The sequence below is a fragment of the Protopterus annectens genome, chromosome 7.part0 (assembly GCF_019279795.1).
Source record: "Protopterus annectens isolate FY-2018-M chromosome 7.part0, PAN1.0, whole genome shotgun sequence".
Lineage (NCBI taxonomy): Eukaryota > Metazoa > Chordata > Ceratodontiformes > Protopteridae > Protopterus > Protopterus annectens.
Window position 1 is genome coordinate 351,718,161 of NC_056739.1, and position 26,901 is coordinate 351,745,061.

The 26,901-nt window shown below is 37.1% G+C and overlaps 1 protein-coding gene across 1 annotated transcript in view; it reads right to left on the reverse strand.

The window, feature by feature from the left end:
- LOC122806462 (probable serine/threonine-protein kinase clkA) overlaps positions 1-26,901 on the reverse strand; it is a 130,451-nt gene that overhangs the window by 9,686 nt on the left and 93,864 nt on the right. The window contains exon 4 of the mRNA XM_044076923.1: positions 19,994-20,101. Coding sequence (XP_043932858.1) covers positions 19,994-20,101 — 108 coding nt within the window. The remainder of the gene's footprint in view (positions 1-19,993; positions 20,102-26,901) is intronic.

Genomic DNA, 26,901 nt, shown 5'->3' on the forward strand with positions numbered 1-26,901 from the left:
TCTCCAGTCCTACAATGAGAGGGAGTAAAAAATGATAATACTTGTCTTTACATTTAGTTTTTTTCTTTTAATTCAAGGCAAGATTGGCCTCTGAGCAGTAATACATAGGAGTTAACACAATGTATACTTTGGAAATGAACATTGATACACTATAAACCACTGATCACATCTGATTACTCCCTCCAAAAGAATGAGCCTACATTTATCTCAAACATAACCACATCTAATGTTAAGAATTTAAGGAGCATTTATAAAAGACACAAATATGGCAAAAGATAGGGGATCTGAAAAAAAGGGGTACTATGATATATGGCAGCAATCCCCCCCCTGCCATCCAATCAGAAAAGGCAGTCAGGGGCCCTGGTTCATTGTCTTTCTGAATAAAGCTAGTATTTGACTTGAGGTTAGTAGCAGAATCAATACATCCTGGATAGTTATAGTTTAATTCTGTAAAGGACAGCTGAAAATGCTATCAAGTAAACATTATGGTAATGGGTTAAATTTGACTTCAAAATCCAAGATAACAATATAGCAGTCAGTTGGGACAGATAGCAGTTTGTGGGACTTATAATATTTTGGAGAAACTAGAAGATAATTATGTTTGTTATGAGGATTTTATTAAGCTTCCATGGCATACCATGAAGCCATAATGGATAGAATTATAGCAACCTCATCTCTCATCCTGTGCAGATCCCTAAACTGGCACCTCTTCAACAACTCTTCTCTGCTCCTGCAACTGTAACAAACCTTTGCTAAAGTTAGTCACACTCTCACCTTGCATTTAAAAGCTTTAGCTACACTATAATGCAGGATTGGCATGCATTTATTAGTGCTGTTACTGCACCCCTGTATCACTGGTGCCTGTTGATAGCACTCCCTGACAGCTTGTGGCCCAGTGCAGCCACTGCCTTCACCCCACCCTAGTTTGGACTGTGAGAATGGGTCAATTAAAAGTGGAAAATGGCAAAAGACAGTGGTGGCAGCTTGGCCCTGTAATTAATGCCCCTAATACAGGTCACTTCACAGACCTAAAGAGTTACAGGCTTTGCTCTAGGGGTCATAGACCCCAAGATAATGTATTCTGTTATCTAAAATTTCTATATAAAGATTTATGTGGATTAAGTCTAGTATATTAGATATACAAGTCACATTTGTAGCTAGGGAAAGGTTAAGGAGACCTCTTGTAGACTACAGATGTAGGATTACCTGCTGAAAATCATTTAGCTCAAATATTCTTAACAAAATACACTGTTAACAATGACATACAGACAAATTATTTTTCAAGGCAACAAGAAGTTATGACCCTGTGTCACCTACTTATAATCAACTTGGACCTTGCTGTAGTTTGAGTGTAAATAAGAGTACCATTTTCACTGAATGTTTTCAAACATTGTTCAGTTTAATACAGTAATACAGTAATGCATTCTCACTCAGATTCTTGATGCATAAGTTGATGTCTACTGTATAGGTTGCTAGCCTTAGTGATGGGGTTAAACATGTTTAGTTATTTAGGATAAACTTTAATACCAACTTAAATTCCTCCCCAACAGAAATACTGAATTATGAAATGTTGCAGACCTCTGAATGACCACGCTAAGACAGAAAATTTAGTTACCACACTGGGGGGATTTATTTATTAAGCAACAATTTCTATATAAAATTGTATGAACTCTGTTTAGGTACTGATATTACACCAGTTAGGATACTGTCTAAAAATTGCAAACCTCTTTAATCTCAAACATGATTTGCATGCAGAGTTATCCCTAAATACCTATAGACAATCTAACTAAATCAGTATCAGTGGTGAGGCAGCACTCTCACTTTTGGTGCAGAAGGTTCTGGGTTCTATTCCCATACCAGGCAGATCAATTGCTGATACTGCAGTGCAGCATAAGTGGGCGGGGTGGGGGGGGGTGATGAACTCCTGAGTGTGCAGTCCTTCTGATGAGACATGAAACTGAGGCCCCATCTGCTTGAGTTGGTGGTAGCATAGGTGGATGTAAAAGACCCTACGGCACCTATTGGAAATAATAGGGGCCCTTTATTTCACATAAAATCATTCTAGAATCTTCTGTATGAAATACGTGCTGTAATAACCTGTACCTCAACAGCATCTAGTAGAGCTTTTCAAATTATAAATTAATGACCTATGACAACAAATTATTTATATTATATTTAAACCTGTTTTTCTCATGCTGGACCTGAATCTGGTCTATATGATTACATGCTGAGCCCTAAAATCAAATTTAAATAAATGTTATGACAGATGCTTAACCTTTCCATATATTTCTGGAGAACTATTAGAAAGATAAGAGGCTATATTGTAAGAGCTAGTGAAGGATAATGTGAAATGTATATTTCAGATTATAGGTAAAAATGTATACCAGTGTCAATAGTCCATATGCCATTAGTAACTGGGATGTTTGCCTTGTATCCTGGCTGGAATAATATAAATACTTCACATTTTATGCTTACACAGGTGAAATGAGACTTGCAGTTACTGTGGTGGAAACTATCTTGCTCTAAGCCATTGATTTTTGTCTTTTGTTTGGCAAACTACCTGGAGGCCAGGATACTCCATTTTGCCTCACTTCTTTGGCTTCATTTCCCTGCTTTATCCTACCTGGTTACCCACTCCCACCCCTTCATTATTTTATTTTATGAACTCTTTATCTGACCCACTCAACCTCACAAGCAATTGCATTAAAACTCATAGCTACCAGCCATCCCTAAATAAGCAGAACAGTAGTTCCAGTTATTACCTAATGCTACTTTTCTTCTAACCCTTTTAGCAGATAAACCAGCTATTATCTTTGATGGTAAAAAAGAAAAGCCTTGCTAACCATACTCCCTAATTTATGGCACTAAAATAGGTTACATTTCACCCCGATGTTCAAGTATCTGCTGTAGTAGCAAATAAATTGTTCTAATCCCCATGTCTTTGATGCTAACAGACAAGTGCCTGACACTATAAACCCTAAAGTAATTATCAGTAAGGTGTTCACCACCAGCACCGCTCTCTCTTTAGACTTTATTGGTAGCTATGATTATCCTCCTTGGTACGACTAATTGTGTTTTAGCATGTGGAGACTGCATTAGCTAATCTCTCTCGATGTGAACTTAACTGGCACAGAAGGCAATTACCCTTAACGTTTGTTTTTATCTCTTTGTCTTCTGGTGGCAACATAAACTAATCTGTGTTCTCATTTGTACTTGCAGATACTATACTGTCGTTTATTCCTAATTTATAGATATTTTACCTTTAAAAGAGAACACTTTACATTTTGCTCTTTTTTTTTTTCTTTAATGAACCTGTGTAAAACTTCTGGTTTCAGTTTAAGCTAAACATTTATTTTCTTGGACAATTAACCTCATTGGATAAATTCACTAAGACAATTTAACCTTCTTATACTTTACAGCTATCAGTTCCCTTCTAACCACTGTCCTATTATAACCAGACCCCAGTATTATTGTTTATACTGAGCCCCTGCTATAGCTTCATCTTTCTTAAATGGAGCAGTTATGCAATTTTGTCGTGCTTTAGTATCATTACAAGCATCACCCACTGTCACCCCCCCCCCCCACTTTAGGCATTGGGTTATTCCAGTCTGGTACTACCACTGCTGCTTCTAAAATATAACCACCAAAAGCTAACTATATGTCATTCTCAAGCTTCCTGAGCAAATCTTCAAACAACATTGCACCTTGTCTATTTGCTGTACAAAAGAGAACTAAAATACAATATATCATCCAAGCCATCCTCTTGGCAAGCATAACTTGAACCAAATCTAAAAAAACTGTATTTTATCTCAGTCTGAATGGTTGTAACAAAATGGAACCACATATCTATGAGTACTTAATGGCAGGGGATATCCAGTTAAATCCTAGTCCAGCAATGATATTAAAATGCATATTGTGATGTCCTATAATCAAACTCTGCACAGCCTATTACTTAACAGAACAGTCTTCTACATATTTCTTATCGGTACATATCTGAAAAAGTACCGTCATTCTTGCTGATTTCAGTTAGGGTGCCCCAAAGTACCCTGTTTTTTGTCTGGGAAGGATATTCAGCCCCGTGACTTGGAGAAAATGTAAAACATTTTACTAGGCCAAATACACTTAAAGTTAATAACTTGGCTGTGTTTGATTCTGACCAGCATATCTCAGTTCTACTCTCATTTCTCAATATTTACAAACCATGTTATTGACCACTGAGTTCTCACCTTGTTGTGGTCTTTCAAAGGAAAGATTTCTTCCCCACTATATATGTATGTGTGTATATATATATATATATATATATATATATATATATATATATATATATATACACATATATATATATATATATATATATATATATATATATATACATATACATACATACATATTTGATGTGTGTGTGTGTATATATATATATATATATATATATATATATATATATATATATATATATATATATATATATATATATATATACATATATACACACACACACACACACACACACACACACACACACACACACACATATATATATATATATATATATATATATATATATATATATATATATATATATATGAATCTACTTCACATAATTGAACATCCAAATGTTCAACTTTCATATGGCCGAAACCGTGTGATCGAACATTTGAATGTTCAAAAATGTTAGGAAAAAAATAAAAAACAAAAAAAAAATAAAAATAAACATTGCTAGCAAGGGGGCAAGCCCCCCTGCACCCCAGATCCCCCACTATTTAAATATACCAACTGAGATCACACTACATTACAGTAAAGGGAAATCGTCCCATTTCATGCTCTATGGAGATCCCCATTCAGACCATTCGAACTTTTAAAAGTTCGATCATATAGTGTCAGCCATATGAAAGTCGAGCTTTTAAAAGTTAGACCATCTGAAGGGGACTCATATCTATCTATCTATATAAATATATATATATATATATATATATATATATATATATATATGTGTGTGTGTGTGTGTGTGTGTGTACGCGTGCGGGCATATATGTAAATATGTATTTATGTATATATACATATATAGATAGATACATGTATGCACATATGCCCGAACTTAATTTTTTGTTTGGCAGTGCCCTGTATAGCCAGAGACACCGTCAGTTGACATTTTCCTGTAAAAACACCAATAAAATTTCAGCAATACCTAGTTGCACACAGGACAACTAGTTTGCAGTGATGAGCACTGCCCCCAGAGTAGCAAACCAGATACTTCTGATATTACTTTGTATTCTCACGCCCACTGTCTAATCAATAAAAGAGGGTCTGTTGCCATAGATATGAACTTTCCCACTATCTGTGTTACCAGCTTGATGGATGTGGGCATCCTGAGACAATGCAGAAATTCCCTCATGTTTACTGACAACCAGCTAATTCTCAAACAAACTGATACGGTATGGGAGAGATGTATTTGCACAATGTAAAAACACTCCTAATGTCAATATGGTTGTCAGTAGTACACACATTGCACCCATCTCACCCGGTTCAAATCAAACACATAGACCCACAAATACTGAGACACTTAAATGTAATCTTCCTAAACCCCAAAAACCTCATAGATGAAGTGCACATAACAAGCAGCCTCAGCAACCCTGAATGCACTCTTTCAAAACAACACCCAGATCAACACATACAGCCACATTTCATGGAGCCTCTGCTTCTAAGCCCATAAAGCAGCCACCACACAATCCAACATTCTGGTCATTGGAGACTCCACTGTGAGACATACTGATGTCCATCTCACCAGGCTGAGTAAGGAGAAAGTCATGGTCAGTAGCTTATTAGGGGCCAGGATCCGCTGCATTATGCATGCACTCAGGTCATTGGACCACAAGTACCAGTATCACTCAGTCATACTTCATGTGGATGTAAATGACCTGAGATGTGCCTTCCTAGACTATATGAAGAGAGTGACATCATGTAGCTCTTGGAATATGTGTTCCAGACTGGTATGAGCCTTGCATTGAGCCGCATTTTACCTGCTCCAAGGATGGTGCCACAATATGAACAGAAGATGACTGACTATAATAATTGGTTTAGCTTCTGGAGTCATTCTAAGAGGGTGGAATATTTGTCAGCATGGAAGGAGATGGTCAACAGATCATGCTGCTTTGCCAGGGATTGTCTGCACCTCTTCCCTCTAGACTTTCCAATATTAGCTAAAATATTGTCCTCCCCCATAGTCCCTTTTTTAGGCAATGCCAAACTGAAAGTTCCTCCAACATAGCAAATCAAAACCAAGAAAATCTAAAGCTGTTACTTCTCAATGCTAGGGGTCTGAACAAAAAAAACTCCACTCCCTGGAAGCTCTCTTCACCCTAGAGAATGCTGATGTCTGTGCGGCCACTGAGACATGGTTTAAAGCAGTGGAGAGCACACCAACACTGCAAGGTTATAAAGCCTTCTACACATTTAAACCAGCTACTACACAGACAGGGAGTAAAGATGAAGGTGTCTCAATTTACATCAGAAATAAATATGCCTTGTGGCTGGTTTAACAGAGCAATGAACTTGAGCTTCTCCACATTCAAATCACCATAGGAAAAATCACATGCCACTTCCTTGCAAACTGTGGTCCTCCTCTATGAGACAGGAAACCCATACAATGTATATAAACTTACTGGAAACACTCACCATCCAACTCAATACCATATTCATGGGTGACTTTAATTACTCCACTATTAACTGTGAATCCTATATGGCACCAAACCTACAGGCACAGACATTCCTGGATTTTGTAAACACAAATTCCCTGGACCAGATTATCAATACACTAACAAGGGGTGCAACCATACTGGATCTGGTCCTCACTAATATGGGAGACTGCTGCACATCCCCTAGTGTAATGTCTTCTCTGGCAAGGCTAGAACACAAAATAGTCTCCTTTGAAGTAAAAATAAAACCTGGAACCCCGGCTAAACTGGAATATTCAGGAACTACTCTAAAGCTAAGTGATAACATGGCAAAATTTCAAGCCCCCATAAATGCTGAGAACACTGCTGCCTACACAGAACTGTTCATAGAAACCCTACACAAGCATGTTAATAGCTGCAGAGAGGCAGATGTACCTACCAGGATGAAATACAGAACTAACTCAAAAAATAAACCACCCTGGTCGAATCACATCATCAGTAGGCTGTATGACAGAAGGAAGAAAATCATGGCAAAAATTAGGAGGTGCAGCACCCAGACGATACAAGCACTCTCATCAAACTAAACAAACCAATCAGAGGACAAATAAAGTCTACCAAAGCCACATCTGAGGTAAATTTGGCCTCCTAGGCCAAGGACAACCACAAGGCATTCTTTAGCTATATCTGCAACCTCAAATGAAATTGCACAGTTTTGTGCAGAGCTCATTGTAAATGGAGCCACCTATACTGAGCCAGAAGATGTAGCAGACCTATTAGCCAAAAAATTCAACTCCATCTTTACCTCCCTCTCTCCCCATCAACCTTCCCTCAGGAAATACCATCAAATACAATTCAGCATGCTATCACTAGGAAACAGTTCCTTAATGTTGCCTCTAAGGCCAAGAACACTGCATCATTGGACCCAGACAATATCCCAGAATGCCTTCTTAAATAGCATGAAACATGAGTTATTTGGTGCTTTTGGATTGATATTTAACTGTAACCTCCAAACAGGCTTTATGCCTCATGAACAGAGAACAGCAGCAGTCACCCTCGGCACAAAGTTGGGTCATCTGCAGACCCTAGAAACTGCAGACCCATAAGTCTCACTAGTCTCATATGCAAAGTCATGGAAAGAATTATCATGGAAATGATCAGTAATGATATAAGAACCTCAAGACACTGGACTCAACCGGATTTGGTTTCATCAAGGGCAGGCCATGCTTACACAACCTGGTGGACTTGTTTTAGAAGGTCACCAAAGTAATGGATAAGGGCAAAATGGCTCACATTGTCTACCTTGACCTGGCCAAGGCATTTGACACAATACCCCACTCCACTTGGGCATTGTTGATAAACTCAGAAGGTTAGGTACAAGCCTTTATGTAACCCGGTGGATAGCCATCTGGCTCACAGACAGGACCCAGGAAGTTAGAATTGGAGAGTCCACCTCTTCAAAGTGGCCAGTCACAAGTGGAGTCCCTCAGGGACTTCTCTGAAGTCAAGACCGATGTCAATGACCTCTGGCTGACTAAATTTGCAGATGATTGCAAATTAGGATCTGTCATTGAATCACCCACTGACAAGTGTTCTCTAGCAAGGGCTAACACAGACAATTAACTGATGCCAGAGCCGTGGACTAAAACCAAATGCCAAAAAGTGCATATTAGTATCCTTCAGGAAGTCATCCACTCCTGGTAACTATCATATTGACAACACACCCCTAAGAGTTGACCCAGTAGTCAGGGACTTGAGGATACACATAGTAATTTAGCCTTTGACAATCACATGTCTACAGTAATGAGGAAATCATTCTATGTTCAACTTATAAACAAAGGTATGGCATCTAGGTCCAATGAAGTCATTGTTCCACTGTATTCGGCATTCACCAGGCCTATCATTGAGTACAGTAGTCCCTTTGGTATGTACCTAACCAGACATATTCAACAATTGGAATATCCACAGAGGTTCCTCAATAAAATAATACAAAGGGTAAGTAACATGTCCTGTGCAAACCATCTCAAGGCACTTTCCCTGTATTGTGTCTCCTAAAAGTTGTTGAGGGGAAATCTATGCCTGGCATACAAGGCATTGTGAGACCCCACTCTGATGGACTTTCTGCATATCTGCCAAACAAACAGCACCAGAATTACCCATTCTAAAGTTGTAAGCCTTGCCTGTGATATGAATAAGACCTGCTGGAAAAACAGGTATGTATTCCTGAGATTACTTGTCTCTTGTCTCTTGCTCTCTTGTCCCCACTAGCAAAAATCATGGAAAAATGTGTCCATTATCAGTTAATGGACCACCTAATAAAAAACAACATTCTCACTCCCTGTCAACATGGCTTTAGGCCTTTTCATAGCACAACCACCGCTCTCCTCACCTTTACAGACCTTATTAACAAGAACCGAAATAATTGCACCCTGTCTTCAGCTCTCTTCATTGACCTATCTAAAGCCTTCGATATGGTCAACCACTCTATTGTGCTAAAAATTCTTGAATCTCTCTCCTTAGAATCTAAGACTGTCCAATGGTTTTGTTCCTATCTTACAAACAGGAAACAAGCTGTTCTTTGGGATAATAAACTGTCATCCCTTCTCCCAATTTCACTCGGTGTCCCCCAAGGCTCCATTCTTGGACCACTTCTTTTCTCCCTCTTTATAAATGACTTACAAACAGCTATACCCCAGGCTACTTGTATACAATATGCGGATGATTCCACATTAATTTGCTCTGCTAAATCCATCTCTGAACTTCAAACTATTACTCAAGCTGTTTTCTCTAAAGTTGAAACCTGGTTCTCAAAACGCTGCCTACTCCTAAATGCTAAGAAAACCAAACTCCTACTCTTTAAGCCCAGTACCAGATCCCCTCTATTAGACTTTACTATCCTATCTAACAATGGAACCATTATATCACCTGACCCTGATACCAAACTGCTAGGTGTCACGATTGACAACAACCTTACCTTTGATTGTCATATCAACAACACCATTAAATCTGTAAACAGGAAACTCGGCTCTCTTTATAGAATTAAAACTTTCTTAACCTCCCAAGCCAAAGCTACTCTTGCCCACTCTCATCTTATCTCGACTCTTCTCTATGCCTCACCAATCTATACGAACCTTAAGAAAAATAATCTCTCAAAATTATCTTCCACGTACAATAATATAGCTAGATTCGTCACTGGTCAACCCTTCAGGACTCACCACTGTCTGAATCTGCAGCAACTTAACTGGCTTGAATTATCAAACATGTTGCTTCAGTCCCAACTGACATTTGTCCAAAAAGCATTTTACCAACCTCAAAACACACCTATACTCTCCAACCTCATAACCCCCTACTCTAATCTGAACTCCCTCCGTTCATCAAGTAAGCTGCTAGTTACCCTAACCAAATCCAATAACCTAGCAGGTGATTCCCTTTTCTCTAACACTATTGGAAAACACTGGAATCAATTACCTACTGAACTTACTTCCATTGCATCTACTGTTCTGTTTAAACAAAAACTCAGAATTTACCTTAAAAGCCACTGGATGTGTCCCTGCTCTAATCCTGACTAAAGTAAATTGCTCCATCTAATCCATCTCTTCCTACTTTTCTCTCCATCCTGCTTCCTCTCTTTTTATTTCTATCTCTACCTCTTTAAACTCCTCCTCTTCATCTTTCCTCCTTATGGCTACAAATCTCTTCCACACTAGTATTTCTCTTTATTTTTGCTCTCTCATTTTTCGCTGCTTCTCTCTCCTTGATCTTTGATCTCTCTTCTTGGTATTAAAACATGCTAGTATGTTCATCTGGATGTTACTTTTTCCCTAGATTGTCAACTTCCTCTTCTTTCTTTTGACAACTTTCTTTCATTTCTCTTGCCCTGCTCTTACTCTTACTATTCTTGTTTTAGAAATAGTTAATAATGTGTATTATGATTTATTTTTTTGTGTGCTTAAAATGTATTTCCTTTTGTTTAAATGTGGAGCTTTTCTCCCCGGGCCTCTGCTGAAAATGGAAATATATCCAGTTGGACTAGCCCGGTCAACAAATGTAAAATAAATAAAAAAAAAATTACACCTTCCTTGGAACAGGTTCCCTATCCATATGAAGCAGAGATCCTCCCTAACCTAATTCATGTGTAACTTCGACAATTGGATGTCTCTAATGGACACAGGCAGCCTGTAAACATTTCATCTCCCACGTCCTGCTTACACTTATAAAGGGTACCAGAACTTGTCAGAGATTTGGGATGCATGGCTAGGCTTAAAAAGGCCCTTGTGGTTGTTGGCCTAGTAAACACCTATGAGCTAGGTAGTAGAGTTGAATAAAAATGGCAACAATAACTACTGTAATGACAAGAAATAGACATTGTATTAACATTTAGTTAGGTTTATATAATTAATTGATCAAGTCATATGATTCATAATATCCAATTACAAAAGAAAACTGCCAAGTAAAAAACAATTAATTGTTTGAAGCACAATAGTCTACTTCTCTAAAAACATAAACAAATCAGTGTTAAAACATGTGGAAGAACATAAAGTAATATGCAAACAAATTCAGCATCAGTTATTATATTTAAAAAATGTGTATTATTCCTAATAATAATAAATCAATCTTTATAAACCAAAATGTAAATGCAAGTCTCTTTTATGTTAACTGATGTGTTTAACAGACTACAATTTTGTCGTTCTGATTTTGAGGACTGGCAAGATTGAAACCTGTTCTCCAAGTCCTGGGGGTGAGGTCTGAAGCATTCAGCTTCAATTGACATACTAGTTCTCTTTACTCAAGAACACTTCCCTTTGACCCCTCCCCCCATTCATTATATGGTACATCTTCTAAATTACCAAATCTAAACTGTTTTTAAAATTAGTACAACTTAATATATGTTTAAAGAGAGAGTTGTTTGTGCTCCCTCTTAAAATATCTTAATTGTGTTCATAACTTCTTCAAAAGATAGATGAAGTAGCCAAGGGATAGGGTATAAAATATCAGCCCCTATTAGGATCAGATTGTGGAGTAAAATACAAGACACTGGTGAATAATAAAATAAAATTGGGATGGTTAATTTTAATAATTGTTTAGTTATTAAATATTGTAGCAATACCAAACAGATTAAGGATATAGTGGAAATAATTGGAATATTTTGAAAATAGATTTCAATTTGTTCAATTTAGTGGGTGAGATGCCATAGTTTACTTGTAAGACTGGAAAAAACTTTAAAGTGCTAGTTGAAAAAGAAGATTGTTTTTATAATAATACTTCAACACTAGGTACATGAAGCTGTGGAGGATATAGTCAATGTTCCTGTATTCAAGAAGACGAATGGATTAGCTTGGAAAATTCTCACCACCAAAAAGTCTTTCTAGCTAAGGGGAATTGTGCTACTAAGGGGGTAATTTATATCACAGTTTGCTCCGGCTGCACAAGTTTCTATATAGGTAAAACCAACAGACACTTTCTTAAAATAATTTACAAACTTAATTATGACATTTTAAGAAGGAACACAAACAACTCCCTCTTTAAACATACATTAAGTTGTATCAATTTTAAAAAGTTTAGATTTGGTATTTTAGAAGTTGTTCCATATAATGAAGGGGGGGGGGGTCACACTAGATATTAAGCTTGTTGAAGAGGTGTATTACTGGGCTTGTCACACAGATAATTGAATTTCTAAGCACTAATCACATAATCTAAGAAATGGAGGTGAGGAAAGAACTGGATAAGGCAGAAAATGTTAATATTGTGGAGTGTAAAGAGAATGCCATCATAAGGCTTATATTAGAAGTACAGAAGTGGAGGTGAGCAGTGTCACAAAATAATGTATATAACTTGGATATTCTAGCAAAACTATTCAGGTACTGGGGAAGACTGGTTATGGAGTATAGGATTGCGAATGAAGAGAAATGGTTTGACAATATGGCAAGCTAAAGATAATGGCATTTATCCTGGAAATGTACAGTGACAGATCCATTGATTTGGTGAGTGAAGTTTTATTTGTGTTTTTACAAAGTTTGTATTCAGAATGGATTTTAGTGGTAGTGGCATGTGGTTCCATAGTTTAACAACACTATGAATATAGAGAACAACCTGCAGTATTTGATGATTTGGTTATAGTGATTAGTGATTTTTCTCTAGAGCCTAAAACTCTGTTGAAGGTATAGTGTTGTATTTTAAGTGCTGCACATTCTTCTGGCTTGTGTAGTGCTGTATTCCTTTACTTTAAGTGCTGGGCAATCATCTGGCTTGTGAAGTGTTGTGTTACTTTAAGTGCTGGGCAATCATCTGGCTTGTGAAGTGTTGTGTTACTTTAAGTGCTGGGCAATCATCTGGCTTGTAGAGAAATCTGTGTATTGTAGTTTGTGGAAAAAGAGCTTGGTGATGTGGTAGTTCTAAAAAGGTTAATTCTATTGAGTGTTAGCGTAGTGGTGTGTTCTGCTGTTACAGCTGACTGCAAATATGGCTATTTTATTATAATATTTCCCAGGTTTGGACAGTTGTGGTACCTGAAGTTTGGTGAAAATTAGGGCAGCCAACAGGAGAGATGGCAGTAAGAAAGTAGAGGCTACATGGCTTCTGACTATAATACTGAGGTAGGCTTTACTCAGTGTAATGTACCTAGTTTTTAATGAGTTTTTTTAACCATGTGTGATACGTAGAGGCTGAATTTCAACTGGTCATCTATGATCTATGTATTATTAGGTGGTTTACTTGTTCTGTCATGGTGTTGTTGGCAAAGACGATAGTGGATAGAGTTGTTTAGGCAGAGATGTATTATGGTGTGAAAAACAGCAATTTAGTTTTTTTAGGGTTTAGAAGTAGTTGTGAATTATTTAGCCATGTTTCAGAAAATAAGGGCTACTACTGTATAAAGTCTTGGAGTTGAGAGAGAGAGATTTGGCAGAGCAGATTAGGGTTGAGTCATCAGCTTATTGAACCAGGATAGTATTTTTTGTAGCAGTGTAAAGATAATCAATGAATATGTTGAAAAGTATGGACCTAGTATAGATCCTTGCAGGAGACCAATACTTACTGGTAAAAGGTGGAGAAATCATGTTTTCATTTCAGTGCTTGTGTTCTGAGAGGTATTTGTAGAACCACTGCAGTGAAGAGTTGGTGAGCCCCAAGGATGAGAGCTTATTTACTAGTTTCTGGTGGAAGAAGGTATCAAAAGCTTTCAGTAAGTGTAGGAGGATGGTGGACACTAGTCTTCCAGTGTTTCCAAAATTCAGCAAAGAACTATTTCAGGGGAAAACAGAATGTATAGTGTTATTTTTTTGAAGGAATATGGCTTTATCTGGGTTTGTGTTTATTTCAAAATTGTTCTTACTCTCAGGTACATTTAGAGGACGTTATTAAAAGAAGACATTTTTAGTTTTTCTAGGCAAAGTCTCTTTGTTTGAATAATGTTAATTAACGTCTATGACTAAGTGAAGACATTATAATTACCTACATTTACTGGTGAGAACATCTTGTACTGTATTTTACACAGCTGGACATTGTAAGCTCTGTACTGTATTTTACACAGCTGGACATTGTAAGCTCTGTACTGTATTTTACACAGCTGGACATTGTAAGATCTGGGTTATTTGCTTGATAAATATGTTCCATTCCAGGTATGTAGTTGCAATAGGTGATGGTTTTCCATTATTTCTGGACTAGATTTCTCTGTATTATTATAAATAAAACAAAAATCCAAAAGAACGAGCTTGTGCCTGTGCAGTTCAACTTGTAAAATTATTAATATATATTTAATGTCTGATGTCCTTCCTTATCACTCTTTCAGGCTCCTGACTCTCAGCCTCCAGCACCTAAGATGCAAGATCGATTGTATAAGGTAAAATAAAAATAAAAGTCGCCAAAGAACATGAACAAAAGGATTTCATTTCCAAGGAACACACCTGAGCGCTTTCATCTTAAAGACTTCTTCAGAGGGTCAGAAAATTAAAACCACTACAGTATTTTCACACACCCAAGAGCAATATGCCATTCAAAGAATACAATTAATCAACTACCATAGTAACACTAAAACACTAATCAAACTGTACTTTAACACTAAACTAAGACATAATGCTAAACAAAATAATGAGGCATAAATAAACAAGGATAAAACTGGTGAAAACATGAATAAAGACATAAACAAGTATGATAAAAACTGGGGACCATTGCCTTGTAATAAAATAATAAGATATTAAACTTTAGCAGCTCTAATCTTTAATATACTAGAAATGGAAATAGTATCATTAATGCCAGGCAAAAGAGTAGCATTAAGCCTCAGTTGCCAGCATAATTCTTTGTAATGCAAGGTAACATCTAAATCCCCACTTAAAGGTGTCAAAAAACCCTATCAATGGCAACAAAAGTGAATGTTTTAAAATTAGAACACACCTGGAAATGACAAAACAAGGCATTAGTCTTCTTTTTCTTACCAATATCATAAAGATACTCACTAATCCTGTCCCTCAACCTCCTCTTCATTTTACCAACATAAAAGGCCTTGCACGAACAGCATAAAGCTAAATAAACTAAGTGCGTGGTATTACAATTCCTTTCCCTGGGCAGGAAATGAAAGACCATACTGATGGACAACAGCATATGATCCAGTATGAATAAACCTACAAGCCTTACAACATCCACATTTTTACATTAAACTATGACTCCACGTAGCTCTACCCATTCCTGATTCAAAAATACCCTTCAAATTTCACCCTTTAGAATAAGTAATAATGGAAAAATCCCTCAGTTATTTTCAGCTCCTCATTGAATACTAAATTGCAGAATTTTCTGCCCACTCCAACATACAAATGCATTGTATTACTAAAAGGAATAACTAAGGAAACTGTACTATCAGTTGAACAAGGAGTGTTGTGCATAGCAATATAGGTTCATATCATGATACTAGACAATTGGCCCGGAGGCCCTTATAAGCCAATCCAAGAATTTCTCCCATGTTCCCACAAAGTCAGCACCTGTTTCTTTTGTCCAGCAAGGACACAGGTGGGATCCCAGTGGTGTAGTTTCTGTTTCCCATGCAGTCTTCCAGGTTCTTCTTAAAGAGGGCTAGAGAGGTACTCTGCTTGACATGGAGAGGGAGTCCATTCCACAGATGGGGAGTCTTTGGTACACAACTCTATCCTGCCAACAAGTTCTATTAATGTCACAGACCAGACTGAGGCCTTGCATGTGGGTTACATGAGTGGAGTTTGACTTATGGATATGCAGCACCTCCATAAAGGCTGGGTCTGAGATGAGAGGGACAGGGCTTTGAGCCTAGCTATACAGAATATGTGTTTGAGACACTGGATTTTCCTGGTCAGGAACCTCTGCAGTCTCTACAGCTGGTGCATGTGCTTGGCAAGGTATATGCTGAAGGGGGCAGTACAGGGATGTTATGACTTCCTTGTTCCTGGAAATCAGAAATAGAATGGGGACTGATAAACTTTCTTAAGATGGGTGAAAAACGATCAGTCCTATGTCGAACAACCTCGGCTTTTAAATTGTTTAGAAAATTAATAGGGTAACCTCTATCCAAAAATAGACAAATCAAATGGTTTAATTCTTCAAAAAATACACTGTTTTCAGAAATAAGCCTCGACAGACATTTGACCTTTTACCACCGATCTTTTTTGGAAATGGGGATGGCAACTATCAAAATGCAGATAGGTGTTGGTAAACATTTCTTTTCTAAAGCTAGTGGAGGTAAAGCAACACTTGAAAGTACCTTTCCCAAGGATTAAATCTAAAAAATCAATAGAATTAAGGTCAACAGTGTATGTAAACCTAGGTACCCCATAAATTATAAAAATGCTCCCTTTGTTCCGAAGTACCTTTCCACAAAATCAACACATCATCCAGGAATCTATAGTACCATGTACAAGGCCAAAAAATCAGGAGTAAAAACAATGGTCTTCTCCCACATTACAAGCACAGTATTGGCATACAAAGGACCACACACATCCCCCATGGCTACACCCAAAACCTAGTAAAAGTATTCTCCCTCAAACTTAAGAAAATTGTTAGTTAAAATAAGCTCCAATAGGGCTGTAAGGATGTGAACTTCCTCAACAGGTAGTGTGGAAAATGCGTATAAATATTTCAAAAATCAATCCACGCCAATATAATGGGGGGGGGGGGTCACCGTAAAAAGGTCTACCACATCGACCATAATAAATGTAATACTAGCCAAAAAATCCAGGGACTGCAAATTCTCCAGTAAATTCCAAGAATCCTTAAGAATGTGCTTTTCTACCTCCAAAATGGACTTACATTTAAAGTCCACATATTTAGCCAAGGGTTCTGTTTTGGAACCCTTAGCAGAGACAATAGGTCTGAGGCAAGGATCATGAGCATCCTTATGAATCTTTGGCATACCAAAGATATATGCCAACTTAGGTTTGTCTACATTCAGAAATTCCCAGACATCATGAGACAATTCACCCTGCATAACCATATCCAACAATAAAACATCCAGTCTGGCAAAAACCATGTTGATCTCATTTAAAGACACCCTCACATACATGTTCTCATTAGCCAAAAGCTGGCACGTTTTTGAGAAATAAATAGTACAATTAGGGCAAGGTTATGCAGGACCTTAAACATATTTTTGTTTCTCCTGTATCTAAGTTTTAGAGAAACTATCCTTTGTCCATATGCAGCCTAGACAACCTGCTAGGTGTAAGAAGGTTTCTAAGTGGATTTTATCAGATAAGCCAACTCAGAATTCTAGAGGCCAAAAACTTTCTTTTCCTAATATTTCTCTATCTAACACAGCATCCCCTTCCAACCACTTTGGGGGCATCAGCTGTGTTGCACAATATCCTTAACATAGGAGAACATGAATTACAGACTGCGTGCTGTGTCAGGGTTAGCCACTTGACAGCATAAAAATTGGCTGTATGTGATTCTGTCATGTTGACTAATGTCACCAAAATGGGCGTGGGTATTTGCCAGTGGTAAGTGGGTTGAAGATCCAGCCTACTCCAACCTATGCCAGTAACCCATGTTAACTGAGGGAGGGTTGTATGTGTCCTTATTAGCCAGTGTGTGCTCACCATAAAGCTCAGCAGCCCTGGGTTAATATGCTACTGGCTGGCCAGTGTCCAGTTATCCAACTTGAGATAACTGGGATAGCTTTGTTAAGTGAAGGCTGGACATAAAACCAATCAACGTGACAAACATGAAGTAAGAATTACTACACTCTCTTCAGAGAGATTATTAATTATTTGGATGTGACATTGATAAAGGATTTTCAGCACCAAAAATTAATTTCTAGACTTTATAGAAAGCCCACATTCTCAAATACTTTTCTACACTTTTCTAGTAACCATCCTTTTCACCAGAAAAAAAAACGGTAAAAAGACATATCATGCGTGTTTCCAGGATAGTCTATGAAGATGATCAGTTTTTCCTGAATATCAATAAAGTGATCGACATGTTTGCCTGTAGAAGCTACCCGAGTAAACTGCTAAATAAAAATAAAGTGAAATATGTAAAAAATGTAATGAACCTTTTTTCCTGATACTTGGTAGACCCCTAGAGAGTAGAGAAGTACAGAAACCTGAGGTAAATAATTATGAACACACAATGATTATTAAATATGGAAATGGTAGTAATGGCATTATGAAGATAGTTAAGAATAACTGGAAAGTGACCAGACCATGATCAAGGTATTATCAAAGTTTTAGGTAATGGCCCACACTTTGTGTACAAGAGACATTTAAACTTCAAGGAAAATTTTGAAAGGGGCAACAGTCATTGTGCTCTTGTAAAAAATAATAGAGGCATGATGAAGGGTGATTCTTGCCAGCAATGTAAATACATATTTGAGGAAAGGAGCATGAAATTGGAGACCCCCAATTATAAGTTCAAACTGGATAGCATAGGAATAGTTTATATTGCCTTCTATGATTTTTGCTATGGGTTCTACATTGCCTTCTATGATTATTGCCATGGGTTCTACTTTGGCAAGACTGAATGTTCCTTAAATGAAGCATATATATGAGCACTACTATGATATGAGGATGTGTAATGAAAATAACGCTCTTTTTAAGCATGCACTACAGCGCAAGGAGAATAAGATGTTTTATTTCTTCACAGAGTGGGTCATGCCTAATCTGAGGGGGGGTTTGAGAGCATAGATTAGAATATTACAAATTACTTTGGCAGCTTAGGTTAGATGCAAGTTCCCACCCAGGATTGAATTTTGTAGTATTGTTAAACAGTGTATAAAAATTGCATGTTGCTAAACTTTGAAAGTTTTTAACATTTTCACCTGTTTTTTGTATTGTTGGATGTACATGCCTAATTCATTGAATAGTGATGTAATTTGTAAGTGTTTGCAATTTTTAAAAAAAATGATTACTGGATTATTTTGATTTGATAATAAAGTCATGTGATTTCTTGTCTGTTATGCTTAAAACATAAAGAGAAGTGTTTTGAAACTAGTTCTGATGAAGTCTCTGCAGTATATGGGATGAAAGCACTTAACTTCATTTAATAAAAGGATACTGTGTGTTTTGAAGCTCTGTTTCATTTCAGTTGCCCTGCATATTTCCTGGTCAGATTAGGGTTTTACTTGGGTTGTGCTTGGTTATTAAACATTTTGCCCATTTTTCCCAAATTTAAGAGTTATTTGTACACATTTTGGAGACAGATGGTTGAGAGCTATGACAGGCAAAGTTTTTGTAGAGCATGGAGCAATTTGACCACATGGCATATCAATAGCTAAGTTTATGAACTGGAAGAGGTTGTTGGCACACATGGTGTTAATACAAGTTTGCTAAGCAAGCCAATGGAAAAGATGGAAAAGAAACAAGTGAAGAAACCTTGTAGCAAAATGTGGTACTGCAACATTTAAATGTGCTTACCACATTTCAGATCTAATAATGCTAGCAAAATTCCAATTCCATGACTTAGCTTGTTTTTAAAGATAATCTTTTTTTTTTTTAGGGATGTGAAACTTTTCATAAAATATATGTACTGATAAATCTATTTAACTTTTCTACGGGATACTTTAAATTGTTAGAGAATGAGGCTTTGCATCGTTTTAGATATTTAATTTTGTTACTGGTGCTGCAAAAGCTTAGGATCATTGCTTGTCATGTACTCAAATATCCAGTTGTACAAACATTCATGAAATGTGATACAGCCTTCAAAATGTTGCCTATGAGGCTCAGATAAATGGCATTTATGTTTAAGATGACTCACATCAAAGTGCAAGGCATGAACCAGTCTTCCTAAATGAATGAAATGGATTTTCATGTTCTAGTAGTACCCATCGTATAACCCCCAAAAAACTTGCAAAACCTTTTCTGGCATAACCATACCTTTCCAGGGAGTCTTGAACTGGTATATGTTTTCATTTCTGTCTTTATTTCTTCTGCGAACAAATCTAATGATAGGTGCTGTGTTGTGACGCCTGTATGGAACCTTTTCTGCAGTGATAATAAAGGAGATATAAACCTTGAATAAAATGTTATACATGCATATTTTTCACATTGTTAAATCTGGTATGATATCCAGTCTGTCACTGCTTACTGAAATGTATGTGTCTATCAAAAAACGCTGTACCTATCCAGGACTGACCTCTGAGCTGACCTGCAGCATCTCTGTATACTGCTTTCTCCATTCTAGGGCAGTTACTTCCCCCAACTCAGAACATCTTCTCATTTAATGAGGTTACAAACTTTTCTTTCACCTTCACAAAACTGTTTGCTCTGGTTGCCACCTCAAAGATTCTTCACGCTTTTAAGCACATATACAATACAGTTTACAAGATGAAGTTTAAATAATTTATTTGATGTAGACTGATTTAATGTAAAAATTGCAAATTATTCATGAATATTGCAAATTTATTCATGTCTTCATATTCTTTAGTTGAAGCCTTCTGTCCAACTTTTACTATAAACATGGTACTGTCTTGAGCAACTGGCATGCAATCTGCGTAGGTGTAAATAATGTAAGTTTTCTAATAACATTGCCTGATATTTCTAGGTATGGTTTCCTGTTATGTTCCCTGGCATGTCTGAATGTATCCAACATTCAAATAATACTGTTGTACTTTCTACCAGAGCATTGTTGAAATGGGCCCCTCTGAGACTGATCCACTTTCCTGGTTAACAAATAGAATGAATAATTAAAAATAACCAGTTTTGTTGGAACTGCCATGATCAGCATTATCTCATGTATTCAGTTATTACACGTACCGTCTCTGAGCTGGAATTTTATGTACTACTCAGCAGAAACTTAACTATCCTTATAATAGACTCTTCAAAATTCCTTCTGGTCACTATCTATACTAAATCACATCATTGTTTCTGTTGTATACCTTATGTAACTCTTATGTAATGTGGTGGTGGTGCTGCGGTAACATTGTCACCTCACAGTAAGACGTTGTCCCGTTCGATTCTCAGCTAGAGCGTCTTCTGTGTGGAGATATGCGGGAATGGGCATACCTTCGTTGAAGGTTGTGCATCAGAGCTGGCAACTCAGCATGTAAAAATCTACTGCAATCATTAGCGGACCGGAGTTCCAGTGTGGCGACCCCTAACCGGGAAAAGCTGAAAGACACAACAACCTTATGTAACTCTTATGTGACTCTATCCTCGTTGGTTTGAATTTCAGCACCATCTAGCATTAGTTCAGCTGTGCTTTGCTTAGACAACCCATCCTGTGAGCATGGGGAAATTGGTGGAGCGTGAAATTAACGTATCAAAATCCCAGAACAGAATTGGTGGTTCCAAATTTCCTGTATTCATGGGTAAGATGTACAACAAATTGCTACATAGCGTAACACACACACTGAAAGGAAACCCTTCAAGGCAAAGTTGGAGGATCACCTTACATAGAAACTGGACTTTCAACTGTGGGGATCACACAACGCTCACTTTTATCACTTTGTCTTATGACAGTTCATAATTCTCTTTCGTTCTTTTACAGTCATTTCCACTACAATGCCAGTTTAATTCTAGCAGTACCCCTCCATAATTTCAGTAACAATAATACTGACATAACTGCTACATTATCGATTCTATTTTTGTCCATTTAATTTACTCTACAGATTCTATATGGTGCATATTTTCATCTTCTGTATGTTATAGTGTATGTGTGTGTGTGTGTGTGTGTGTGTGTGTGTGTGTGTGTGTGTGTGTGTGTGTGTGTGTGTGTGTGTGTGTGTGTGTATATATATATATATATATTAATATATATATATATGTGTGTGTGTGTGTGTGTGTGTGTATAATCACTCGTAATACTTATTTCATGAATTATTATAGCAATAACCGACGACGTCAGTGTGGTATATTGAAGATTTACCCATGGTTGGCATGGTTTATTCATGAGAGCGAAGTCCTAGTGATTAAATAAAGCCAACTGTGGGTAAATTTTAATATACCACAACCACAGAGTCGTTTATTGCTATTATACAATAACATTATTTAAGAAAAAAATTTCTTTAATAATGTCTTTGTATAACGGCACATTACTATTCTTCCGTGGCTGGTGGTATACTGCTTACTTTTGTTGATGTACTGTGCATGCTTATGGGACTTGCGTTCCCATCCATACCCAGTAAGTCAGTGCTCAGGAAAGTAAGCAACAGAGAAAAGAAGATCTCCATTGCTCCGCTTTTCCTTTCTTTTTTTTTCTTTTTTTTTTTTTTTTATTTAAAAAACAAAAAGATTTGGGAAGTTTAGGGTAGGAAAGAGACAGAATGGAGGAAATACAAGGGAAATCAGGTACGTGTATTTAGTTTTAAACAACGTAGCTGATTTCCATTGTTTTTTCTGCATGGTGTCTCTCTCATATGTCCTGAGTCTGGACTACAAATTTTGTTTTTATTTTTGTTGAAAAAAAAAGTTAAAATTAAAGAATATATCAACGGAAAATTGTGTGGTATATTCTCGGATTTACAATGGGCACACTGGTTGGGCTGGCCAATCAGCGTGCTCATTTTAGAATGTTAATGGCCAGTCATTGTATAACAGGCATGTTATATTAATGCTGTTGATTTATTATTTTACTACTTTGAGGTTTTCTTCTCACTTGGACTGCTTTGAAAATGGGACTGTTTGTCTATAACACTGATCACAACAACAGTAGGCATAGCACAGGAGAAGAAATTCACAAAAAAAGTGAAATAGAACTGCTTCATCGGCATAGTCATAGAAGGTACAAATTCCAGCAGACAACTAAAACAATGAGCAATATTAAAAGAGGTGCAGATTTATTTTGGTAGTAAATTTGGTAGGTAAAGCAGTAGGTGAGAACAGAGGGTGTCAGAAAAAAGTGATATAGATGAGGGAATTATTTGGTGACTTCTACAGTAAAAACTGTCAAACAGTCAGTTTTTTTAATGGAAATGTCTTTGAGCTTAGGTCTGAAAGTGGGGAAATAGGAGATTTCTTTTAGATGAGGGGTTGCCAGAGTTTGGATACAAGAATGGAGAAGTGATTGATACAGTGTAGTTTGGTTTGGGCATCAGTAGTGAGTCAACGGGGAGAGGATATGGAGGTTGTAAGGGGTGATTTTATTACAGATTTTGACAGCGAAAGACACTTGGTTGAAGCTCAACTCTGTAGGTGACTGGGAGCCCCCTGGATTTAGAAAGAGTGGTGCAGTGGTGTTCTGGAGGGAGAAGAAATTAATCTGTAAATTTTATTTCAATGGATTGGAGAATGGACATGTGTTTTGAAGCTGTGGCTGAGATGGGGATCCCTGTATTTCATCTGAGCTAAGAGTACTCCTTTGAGTATTACGTCTCTTGCTGGTTTGGCTAAAAAGTGAGATATTTTCCAGAACAAGAATAAGAGAGTTTATTTGAATTTTTTTCCTGGCGTTTTCATTGTGGTTATGGAAGTTAAGTGACTTGTCCAGCCATACATGGTGGTATTCAAAGGATGTAGATGTTTCAATTGGGATATCACTGAGATATGCAATTTTCAGATTTTTCTGATTTTTTTCAGCTTTTGTGAGGTTCCAAATAGCATATGTTTTGTTTTAGAGGGGGTTAGAAGTAGCTAATGGTTGTTTAGCCAAGAATTAAGAGAGTGGAGGTCAGGTTGAAGCTGGGTTTGAATAGCTGAATGTGAGGGACCTGATCGAATGCTAACTATGTCATCAGTTTAAAGAGGGATAGGAAGGTTAGCAATGTTGATATTCCTTTAAGTAAGATGCGCTGGAGGTGATACAGTTATTTTTACTCCGAAATATGCATTTGTTAAGAACTCTTGGAACCAAGTGACAATGTTGGCACTAATTCCAATATCCTAGAGGGAGTGAAGATGATAATGGTGCACAGTAAGCATTGGTTAGGTCAATGAAGAGAGCTCCTGAAAGGTTTCCTTTATCCAGGTTGAGAAGGATGTCCTGTGTAAGTGATCAGTACTGTCATTGTGCTCCGGCTACTCCAGAAACCTTAATTTTAGAGTGAAGTGACGGTACTGTTAGATATAAGTGGATAGTTGGTCGGAGGTAAGTTTTTCAAGTATTTTACCAAAGTATAGGGAAAAAAGAGAGATCATATAAGTGATAGGCATCCTCTGGCTGAGGATGTTTGGAAGAATTTGACAGGAGCAGTTTTCCATATATCCGGCATTGTGTTTTGAGTTCTGCAGAGCTTATATATGTGAAGAAGGTCTGGTAAGAAAAGTTTTGCAGAGCAAGATGAACCAAGGGACCATGTTGCCTGCAGCAGGTGGGGGAGGGGGCTGCTTCTAGGGGTATGTTTTCTCTAGGTGCTCAAGATCTTTGTGAGTGATTTTCTTAAAATATAAGGACACAAAAGCAGGGGCCCAGTTAAGGTGGGATAAAGGATAGGTTGTATAACAAGGAAGGTAGTTGAATTCCTTGAGAAAGTCATAGGTTGAGTCAGCCTTGAAAGGTCTGGATGATAATAGGACAATGAGTTAAGATCTATGGATTTCCAGCCTGTGAGAAGATTTACTTCCTGCCAGAAGTGCTTAGGTGTGCCTAGCAGAGACAATTGTTTGTAATGGAAAGATGTTTTTTTGTGCCCTTGTATAACTTGCTTGGCTAGATTATACAGAGTTGTAAAGGCAGTATGATTTTTTGGTGAGGGGTTTTGTTTCCATGAAGACCACTTATTGTCTCTTAAGTTTGAACAGATCTTTCAGTTTAGTGTTTAGTCAGAGGTTTTTGTTATATTTGAAAAGGTGCTGTGTGAAAGGGAAGACTTTTTGTCTTGAAGTTGAGGGAGGGTATATCTAGTAGATGAGTTGGGTTTCTGTAAGTTGGTAATGGGGACATTTTGGGTCAGGAATGAATTCCTTTTTATCAGACTTTTAATATTTTAGGTCTTGTTCCCTTTCTGTACTCTATTTCTTTCATTGATCTTAATATGTCCTTCATATGGAAACTCATTAGCCCATCATTCCACATTACTTGCATCAAAGTTACCTCTGTTTCCTGAGCCTTCCCTTGCTGTACAACTCCAACTTAACTTTTCTCCTGGCTTCCTGCTGAAGGCTTTGGAGCATCACCATGTTGCAAGTCATCTGATGCCTCCTGTTCCATCTGTTTCTCCTTTGTTTGAGCACTTATTGTTATATCATGAGGTGTCATTACCTGCAATGGATTTTCTGCATTAAATCCTTAACTTCACAGGTAATCCATAACTTCAGTCTCTATTTCTTTAACTTCTCAATTATTAATCCAATTTTCTACTTTCCATCTTTGTTCTTCTTTTCTTTATTTTTTTAATTGTGAAGTTTTCCATATCTTAGTGTCTTTACCTATATTTCTCTTAAAATATTTTTGGTGCTGCTTTTTAATATTGATTAGTTTTGCTTTCTCCTTTGCATAAATATTGCATAATATCAAAGCTCTATTTTTTCCCATGTCTATATTTCTTCTTTGGATCTCTACCACTACACGTTTCTCCTTAATTTGGGGGCTCATTGTTCCATCATGCTGTGACAGTACCTGGGTTGGATTTTCTACACTAAATCCTTCACTTCACAGATAATCCATCATTTCAGTTTCTATTTGTTTAGCTTCTACCTTACTAATCCTCTTTTCTAAGTTGTCCCTTTGTTTTCCTTTTTTTTGTATTGTGAAATGTTCTATATCTGGGTGCCTTTGCCTGTATTTCTTTATTTGGAGCTGCTTTTTGTATTGATTACGCAAAGGAGAAAGCCAAGCTGAATATTGTACCATATCAGGCCCTTTTCTTTCCCACATCCATATTTCTTTTTTATACCTTTTACAAATCTCTGGGTTTTGTTTTTTATGCTTTTCAAGTTCATGTCTTGTTTTTTTTCCAGGCGGGCCCAAGGTTTATTCATCTGTGTAATGTTTTTCATGGATCTGTTGTATTAATGAACACAAATTTGCATTTGAAGCTTTTGACAGTTTGTCTTATGCAAGTATTTTTCTTTCCTCTAATTTCTCTCTTAATTGTTCTGAATATTTTGTGTCTGGAAATTCTGGGCTTCTTGCAGAATAGTAACAATACAGGATTTCTTCCTTATCCTCAATAGTCCACTATTTCCTCTTAATGTCTTTCTGGCCTGTCAGTTTTTGTTTTCTGTGGACTACTACTTCCTTCTACAATGTGGGAGGGAGGGCATCCCCCCCTGAGCCTGGCCTAACCCCTTGTAAAAATGTTTCCATGTCTTGAGGATTCCACGCAGCCATTTTTTTCAGTCCTGGCACCAGTGCTTTTTTTATCCTGGGACTTGTACTTTTTTGTTTTTAAACCTATCTTTCTGCATAATATATGCTATACAACATACAGTCTACATATTCATGCTGCCTTTGTGAGATTTTATGTAAACGAAGGTACTCACCAAGGCTTGAGAATGAATCCATTTTCAGTAATACTGCTCTCCTTTTCTTGATGATTTCATCATCTCTCCATTTGACCCCCTTATCATCTCTCCATTCAGATAACCTTGCTTGTTTTGATTGTTTTCTCATAAGAATAGCTTTTTTTTCTATAGATGCATTGTTTTAATATTACATGGAAACGAATATTATAGCTAAAAGTCTGTACTCTTCAGTAAGAGCCTTAAGCTGTTTAAAATCCATCTGGATTGGCAGTAACTTAGGCAGATGGAGTATGATGGGGACTTGTTTACTTGTATCCCCCTAGGACATAGGAATTGATTTATTCCATAAGGTCATCTAAAAATATTAGTTTTTGCCAACTATTGAAGTTAATTTGATTTTGCTATTTATGAACCTTATTTTAAATGACAGCAGCTACGTATAT